This window comes from Gymnogyps californianus, chromosome 21, assembly GCF_018139145.2.
Source record: "Gymnogyps californianus isolate 813 chromosome 21, ASM1813914v2, whole genome shotgun sequence".
In the NCBI taxonomy this organism is placed as follows: Eukaryota; Metazoa; Chordata; class Aves; order Accipitriformes; family Cathartidae; genus Gymnogyps; species Gymnogyps californianus.
In genome coordinates, this window is record NC_059491.1 from 5,559,044 (window position 1) to 5,567,940 (window position 8,897).

Below are 8,897 nucleotides of genomic sequence, written 5' to 3' on the forward strand. Positions count from 1 at the left end.
TAAGGATTGAATAGCATGGACCAAGTCTCTGCAAACTCCTGCCTGATGCACAACTATCTGACCCTGGAAGGAGAAAAAGGTGGCAGGGATTTGGCATCAGACTACAGGAGGTGCTAGTGGAGGACACAAGCAGCAGCTGAAGTCCCATAAAGCAGGCTGTGTACATACACACCGGGACTCCACGAAGCAGGAACCCTTCTCAGCCCCATATAATTAGGATCACTTTCCCCACTGATCCAGAAAGCCAGTTAGATGTAGGATCCAGTTTTCTGTGCGGCTCCTGCTTTCTACCCAAGTTTCCAGCTGATCAAAGAAGTATGGGCTCAATTTTAAATGCTGCTGAGCACTGCCAGTTCTGTATCCTCTATGTCCTCAGAGGGAGCAATGGGCGCTCAGAACCTTCAAAACCAGGTTCACGCGATGACTCCTCTGAAGCCGCACTGACCGGGAGGACAGAGCTGTATTCCTCTCCTTTGATCTGACTGCCTCCTGCTACCCCCCAACTCCCAGGAAAAAAAACTCCTTTTTGGTATAGGCAGTTCCAGATCTCACTGGAATAAACTTAACTTGCACCCAGTAACAACAGGTCCAAGAGGACCTGGTGATGAACAGCTTAAAATCCATTTTCTGGAACACTGACAGAAAAAGACAGAAGAGGAAAAGAACTCTGTCCTTTCCAAAGCAAGGGATGTTTCAGTTTGTGCTTTCCAGGGATATGTTGCGAACGACATTTACAACAGGGTTCTTGAAACAGACGCTCAAGACCTGGAAGCACGTCTGTTTGCAAGTCAAATCCCATGCGGCCGTGTATGTAAACCGGACCCCGCATGTGCCATTACCTGCCTTAAACATAAATGAGTCTTCAGCCCCCCATGAATGCTTATACATTTTTGCATAATCCTTTGACAATACAGCCCTACAAAGGCATTTTACTGAGAACTCCTACCCCAGTGAGAAACCTCAGTTCCTTTTCATTTTCCCCAGTTTGGTAACATATTTTTTACATTTAAGTTCCCCTCCTTCTAGTTTTCATAGCAAATAAAAGCTGCAAATGGAGGGGAATTAAAACAAACTAAAAACGGAGTCCAGGCACAATCACCTTGTGTCTAGGAACGACAAGGGCTTTCCTATCAAAGGAAACTGAAGGTCACACTTTTCCTCATTGATCTTGCAATGTTTGTTAATTACTCTGTCACTGATGTGGCGAAGGATAATTAAACAGCTCTGTTTATATCTTATATGCATAATTATGTGCGCTGCCACTGAACTCGTGAAGACTAGAGAATGTGCCTCTCCAGAAGGGGAACGGACAGACGGAGATGAGTTTCGGCTGCATTATTAACAGGAGGAGGAAAACATGCACGCACACAAAAGGAGGAAAGTTTGATGGATTCACAAAGTGCTGAGATCAGGGGAGGGGTGCGTGCAGGTGGAGCAGATTAGGGGAAGATCTTTCAATTACAGATCCAACCCAGCTGAGTGACAAATCGGAGGAGGGAGCTGCTCTGCCCTAATGGAGAGAATTCAATTTACCCTAAGCTTATACCAAGGCTTAGCACTCATATGCCCCCCAAAATCAATCTGGGGGGAACATGGGTATCAGAAAGTGAGAAATAAATTCATCTGGGACTTTCCCCAACACCTCTTGCTGAATGAACCACAAAAATAAGGTAGAAGCTATCTGAAAATAAGAAATGCACACACAGCCTGAGGGAAAACACCTTGCAACTGCATGACAGTTGGCATCCCGGACTGAAGTGGTGGGGGACATACAGGTTTGGAACCGACAGCTTCACCAGCTCGAGCCCAAACTCAGCTGGTGTGGTACCCCCCTAGCAGCACTGGAGGACGGGCTCCCACGCCTGCCTCATGAAGGAGACAATGCCACAGCGAGTGGTAACCCCTCAGCCCCTCCAGCCAGGCTGAGGGAACACCCAGCAGCAATAAGGGAACACGACGCGTTATGTGTTGGACGGCTCTATTACGGGCTCTTATTTGACACCCAGGAAGGGCTACTGACAGGCCAACCAGGGATAAGTGATGAAGACAGGTAGTGCTAGACAGCAGCTCACCCCAAGCTTGCTAACTGCACCACAGCGCCGAGCAGCAGAGGGCAGCAGGCGGGGTCCCGCACGGGACGAGTAGCCACCCCGGCCTTGCCCTGGCACGGCTCGGCCTCCCCCCGCGGGGTCCCCTCCCGCCCGTTCCCCCCGGGAAAGCCGCCGCCGCCGCCGCCTACCTCCTGCCTCCCGCCGCGGCGGCCGCTCCTTCCAGAACCTTCGCGCCGGCCGGCCGGTGGGCGGGGCGGGCCCGCCGCACGCGCGCGGCGGGCTCGCGGCCGGGGCTGGGTCCCGCCTCCCCAGGTGCGGCCGCGCGGGCTGGCGGCTCTGGCGGGACGCCGCAGGTGCACCCCCGCCCTGCCGCCTCCTCCCGGAGCCGCCCTCGGGTCCCCCAGGGCCCCCGAGCTTTCGCAGGTGCCCGCGCCGGACCGGACCGTGAAAGCCGGGGGAAGGGGCGGCCCAGCACCTCCGTGGGCAGGCGGGCTGCAGCATGCACCGGGTTGAAATGCACGATGAGTTACTGGCTTTCCCCCTCCAGCCCAGGGCTCCCGTGGTCAGCTCTGATCTCAGGCTTAATTACCATTGCATAAGATGCAACATGTGGGCATGAATGTGTTTACCTGTGTGCAATGCAATGCACTGCACTGCAATGCACTGCACAGCACTGCAATGCACTGCACAGCCAGCGTGTCTGTGAATGTGCTGCAGAATCCACCTGGGATTTGCCACAAGGGCATGTTCTGCTTTTTTCCCCCCCTCGTGGAAATACATGACTGGGAAACCAGCACACACCACAGCTATCTCCATCTGAATGGTGTGAAGGAGTCTAGGGGAAATCTACTCTACCAAGGGATCTATGGTCTGGAAAGTGCCATCCAGCCACATCCACCCTAACAAACACCCCTCTCAGGAAGGGGACGCTGAAACAGAGGCAAACTCAGCACAGTCCCAAGAGCAAAATGCCAGGCCTCTGCAAGGGGATTGGGGCTTTCACCCTCCTCCTTGGCTACCAGATGCAGAAAGTATCTGTCATGGACACATAGCAACAGCTTTGTCTGTCCCACAGAAAACTCAACCGTGAAGCTGCCCCACGCAGGGAGGTGGAGGGGGCAGAGGGCTTACCTGAGGCGGTTCCTCCCCCCAGCTTGGAGCCTGTCTCGCCACTGGAGGACCGGTAGGCATCATCCTTCGAGGCCGGCCCGTCTGAATCCCTGTCATCCAAGAAGTTGCCATCCTGCGAGCCCCTCAGAGCGTCCGCCTCGTCCCCGTTATCTTCCTCGTCACTGCAGCCCTTGGGCTGCACCATGTAAACCCCTTCGGGGGGCACCTCCGCGCTCTCAGTGCCCTTACATTCCTTGCCCTCCGCTCGCCCCAGCAAGGGCTCCTCGTTGTATTCCCCGTTCACCCACTTTTCAATCACCTCCCTCCTTTTGTCCTCCTCGATCTTCTGCACGCGGCTGAGTCCATCTGAAAACTCCGTCCCCAGCTCCTTGGTCCCAGGCTGAGGCAGGTCCTTGTTGCTGCTCTCCCGCTGCGGCCCCTTGTCCGCTCGTGCCTGTTCGGCTCCCCCGTGGTCGAAGACAACCTGGCGGCTCAGCTTGGCACAGATTGCATTTAGCTTCAGGCCGCCTTTGCGCTTGGCAGCCATTGTGGGTTTTCCTGAGGCTGCGTCAGTGCATATAGTTCTTTCAGCTGGAGAGAGAGGGGAAAGAAGCAAGGAAGGGCATTAGTGGGATCAGACAACTTGAACCCAAACAGCAAACGGCTGGTCCCAATCCAACGGGACTTCAGGCATGGCCAGTGTCATCCTCTGAAAGGTGGGACTGCCATCTGTTTCCTAGGCTCTGAATGGAAGCCCAGCCAGGAGAGCCCAGTGAGAGGCACGCTCTGAACCTGCTGGTACCAAAGGATGCCACTGGCCTCAAGAAAGAGGCACATATTTATGCTGGGACTGAACTGGGCTCAGAAGGCCCCAACCATCTCAGGCAGGTGAATGTGGTACGGTCCAGCCTTTGCTCCTGGCTCAGGCAGGATATGAAGTCTGTTAAAAGCCTGACTTGCTCTCTCCTTCAGACTGCAGCACCACCTGCTTTTAGGTCCCCAGCTCCATCCCAGATGTGTTGGCTGCCAAAACCACACCAGCCAGTAACTGCACCCAAGCACCTGTAACAGGGAGAACAGCTTCCCAAGCCTAACCCTAGGGACACTGAGGAATTTACTTAATGGGATTTACACATAGTCTCAGAGAAGAGAACCAGTATGCACCAGAACGAACCAGTACGGAGGACAGGAGCTCTGGCAAGTGCGTGCACTGGAGCACCAGACTGGTGTGTGGCAGTCGTATGGGAGAAAATCGCCTTGGGTTGGTATCATTTGATCAGGCCACTTTGCCTGCTCACTCGCTCGCTCTGCACACACAGGAAATTCTGCTCTCACACTTCCCAGCACAATCAGCTAATTAGTGTGGGTTTGTTATTTTAATGTAGTTTATTCATATGTGACAGCTAGTAAAGGAGGGGTAAGAGTGGGGGGAGAAAGGAAGAAGGTAAGGTCTTAACTTCAAGGTCATGGAGAATCTTGAACTAAATGGTCCCTGTCACAGTCACTTGCATAATTATTGCATCAACAATTAACAAGATTCAATTGCAAATAAAAGCAAAAAACTGATTCTAAAGCAGCTGCATTGTCTCATTTCCCTCTTTATTTATGATACGTCTGAGGGACACCCAGACTAAGAAGGGTTAAAGGTCCCAGGGCATGAAACGTGCACACAGCCTGGCTCTTCCCCCAGCATGCAGTGCCGAGGCAGACCCTGCTCTGTGCCCCAGGGCTCAGGAAGAGCACCCAATAAAACACTTGCCGGACATACACACCACTGGAGTTACTGTGGGGACACTGCTGGAGGTCCCTCCAAAATGTGCTCTTGGACTTCATGTTGCGCTGAAAGAAGGGCCCATCACACGGAGAGCAAACAGAATCCATCTCCAGACCTCGAATGCTGAAAACGGGTTCCTCCACTGCACAGGAGTCCCTCGTGGCAGCTCAGCCCACACCTCCCTGTCACCAGCACAGAGGTGCTGCTCCACAGAAGCACAGTGAGATTAATCAGACCCCCTACAATGCATCCAGAAGCCATCGTGACAGCCCCTAATCCCATAACATGACAGCCCAATACAAACAGACTGAAACTTTAGACCTGCTGTCCAAGAGCCAGAGAGTGGCTGCTTAGCGTAAACTCCTGACAGCTTCAGACACGCTTCCCTGTCAAGGACTGCAAGAAAAATAACCCCCCGACAAATATATCAGCCCCCCACACAAAGGGAGGCAAAATGTACTCCTCCACTTTCCAAACACTCCCCACCCCCCAGCACTAACACCTACGTGCAATCATGCTTTCATGAAGGGAAAGCACATGTTGCCCCCAAACACATACCTGCCCATCTAGAAATTATAGCTGTTCAAGAGCTGTGTGTATGCGCTGGCGCGCTCCATAAATGTAGTCATACACATACGGGTTAAAAAGTCCCATCTCCCCAAAATACATTCCTGTACGTTTCCCCATGCATTTCCCTTTCACACATTCCCCCAACACACGCACACAGCCCTCACGCATACAGATGGGCACAGGCAGACACCCATGAAGCTGCAAAAGTCTCTGTGTGCTGGCACCTTCCCTTCCCATCACATTCCCACTCTATTTAGGGGCAGAAAGTGAAGGCCGATCCTATGCACAACTGGTACCACAGAGGGAATCTCAGGAGGCTGCTGTGAGCTCCAACTGGAGCCTAGCCAGGACACCTACAGCTCACGCCTGTATGCTTGGGCGAAGGGCCAGCGGAGCTTCGATGGCTGCAGGTAGTTAGGACAGTGCCTCCCGCACGGTGCAGTGCCTGCCCAGGGCTGGGGCACTGGGTCAGCACTGAATCACCAGCGCCGCTCTCCCGAATGCTGCCTGGTGATTCCCCATCCACATTCTCACAATACCCAGCCCTGCTTAACTGGTGAGATCAGCACTGCCCGCAGCTGGAGATAACTGGGAGGCAGACACGCGGCAGCCCAAATCCCCGCTGCCCTCCCTCTTTCTGCAATGAGGGCAGGTCCCATTATTCTGGTCTAGAGGTGAGCAGCCAAGTGCGTGCACCAGCCGGCAAATGAATATATAAATATTTATTCAAAGGAAGAGAGGAACAGACGTTCCCGAGGCTGCACTTGCCGCGTACACAGCAACTCCAGGGAGCCTGCAACTTGTCTTCCACTCCTGTTCCTGCCTCCTTCCATCTAAAACACCCTGGCTTTGCCCCTCTGCCTCCCTAGCTTCTGCCCCTCATCTCCTGCCCTTCCCCTCTGCATCTTTCCTGTCCCTTCTCCTTGCATTTGGGGTTTTTTTTGAGCACAGCAATGCTGCTCTTTTAACATTTTGAGAATCTTTTCCTAAAGTTTAAGTTAAAAATAAAGCAAGTTCTGAAAACGTACCCTTCCCCTGATCTATAAAACTAACCCTCCCAGAGACCTTCCTGAGATGGGATTTGCTCTGTAGTACCAAGGCTCTTACCGTATCTCCATCCCACCTATGCACATATGGCCGCAGGAAATCAGAACTCCCAGCTTCTTCTGCCAACTTTGCAACCAACTCTCCGCAAGCCTGGACACATCATTTTATCTTTCCATTGCCTTATTTCCTTGTCTATGGAACAGGAGGGACATTACCTATACCAATATTTCTGTTCCCCTCTTTTAGCCTGTCAATTTCAAAAGTAGAAGGGAAACCCTTCTTCCAAAGAAATGCTGAAGATGGCCATCAGGCCGGAGGGGACCACAGCATCTGTGTTTCATTCACTCGGGCAGACGGAGAGGAGTTCAGCTGCTGAATGAGGGACCCTCGTATCTGCCCGAGGTCGGGACTGCCAGGCAGGGAGGGACCCCCGCAGCCAGGCAGAGGCTCCCTCCCCCCAGGCCGAGCTCCCCACCCCAAATCACCCTGCGTCTCCATCACACTGTTTAAAGATTCCAGGCTAAGTAAACATCCCCCTTCATTTTCTTCGTCTAAATAGAAATGTTTTGATTTCACATCAATCTGAGGAAGCCGTTTATAACCTGAGCCTGTCACACGGACTTTTCATCTCTGCCCAGGACAAACTCTCCCACATGCTCTATTTACACTGAGCACTTCCTCTGAAAACAATGCCACTGGGAGTTTATTCCACTTGCCCCCTCCCCACACCCTGCGAGGAGACACCAGCTCTCTCCGCTCTGCATCCAGCCCCGTAGCATCTTGAGAGCAAACCTCCCTTTGAAGAAAAGGTACGGCTTCCCACCACCAGGCCTGGCAAGGAGGAGGACAAAACTCACCTTGCCATTTTGCTGCCTTGTCACCTCTTGCTGCTGACAAGCCCAGGTTGCTGCCCCCACCGCCCCTCTTTCCCCCAGTCCCCATGTGCTGCCAGCGCCCTGCGTGCAGCCCCAGGCTCTCTCCCTCCACGCAGTCCCTGAAGCAGCACTTTCACACCCATGAACTCCACAGAGGGGTGCTGCCAACGTGGGCACGGCTTAGCTCTGCCTCCCCCCAAGGGAGAAGAGGGGCTGGGGGGGGGCACACTGTATGCGGGAACGAAGGGCTTTGCAGCGTGGACAGAAATAGGGCATCCCAGCTGAGGGGCAAACTGCGCTGCAAAAAGTCTGGCTTTACAGGGAAAGGAAAAGAGAGCTGAAGTCTGGCTTTGGCTTGGGGTCCATGAAGAAACGCACCCCGGTAGAGGGGAGAAAGGGTCTCGGCTGTGAAAAAGGGGCATGTGGGAGCTCGATGACCCAGCTGGCATGGGTGGAGGTGAAGGGGCCCTGGCTGTGCGGCAGGAGCTTACTGGGGTGGGAAAAGCCAGGCGTGCAGGGGGGACCCCCGCCGGATGGGGCAGGGGCTGAGGAGGGGCAGGAGAGGAGGGGCAGGAGGGCCCCTGCTGTGGGGAGTGGGGTGCTGGCTGGGGAGGGATGGCGCGCTGTCACTTCAGAGGGCCGGGTACGTTGAACAGATGGAGCTTTCATATTCCTATTGAAGAGTTTTAAGCCCAGCTGAGCAGCTACGTTCAAGAGGGAGGTCCCAGTGCCAGCTTTCCAGGAGCTGCAAGCTCTCATTCGATTAATTATTAACGGCATTATTTGGGGTGGGGAGGGGGAGGGAAGGAGGCCCGACATGCTGCACAGTCCTTTTCTTTATTAACCACTGTGGTGCAAGCTTGACTGGAGAGACTCCAGTCTGCCCAGAAGCCCCAAACAGGGAGGGCAGCACGGCTTGCTGGGGTGGGGGCTGAAGATGCTGCATGCCAGAGCCTCTTCACACTTGAGCTGCGGTCCCTAAGATGGAGCCAAACCTTCACAGCAGAAGGCCGCTGGGGCATTGGGAACATGCTTCCCCCGAGCAATGCCCTGGCGGTGCCCAGCCACATGCCGGGAGGAGGCAGGGAAGGCAGCCAAACGCTCAGCCCCTTCCAGAAAACGTTTCCCCTCCAGCACGACGACTCGTGCATTATCCCAGGCAGGGCCAGGGCAAAGGCAGCAACAGCCCAGGCATGGCCCACAACGTGTGAGAGTGGATTTAGTGTGTATATTTTCCCCTCTTCAGTTTATCAATAAAACATTTTATTGCTTTTAGCCCAGGAAATGACCTTGGATTAGTGGATGCTGTCTCTTCTGGCTGACCTTGGGGAGTTCACAAAGGCTCTTTAACAACCTCCTCTGCCCTGCAAGCATGGATCCCGCCTGTGCGTGTCTGCGTGAAGCCGGGGAAAGCCCTCAGTGCGAAAGTCGGACCTGACAGGCTCCAGCTCAGCACTGGGCAGGGAGGAG

At 54.1% G+C, this 8,897-nt stretch overlaps 1 protein-coding gene across 1 annotated transcript in view; it reads right to left on the minus strand.

Moving 5' to 3' along the window:
• Positions 1 to 4,994, minus strand: part of CASZ1 (castor zinc finger 1) — a 50,711-nt gene extending 45,717 nt beyond the window's left edge. The window contains exons 1-2 of the mRNA XM_050909658.1: positions 4,946 to 4,994; positions 3,183 to 3,752 (exon numbers count right to left, since the gene is read on the minus strand). Of these exons, the coding sequence (XP_050765615.1) occupies positions 3,183 to 3,752; positions 4,946 to 4,994 (619 nt within the window). The remainder of the gene's footprint in view (positions 1 to 3,182; positions 3,753 to 4,945) is intronic.
• Between the last annotated feature and the right edge of the window lie 3,903 nt (positions 4,995 to 8,897).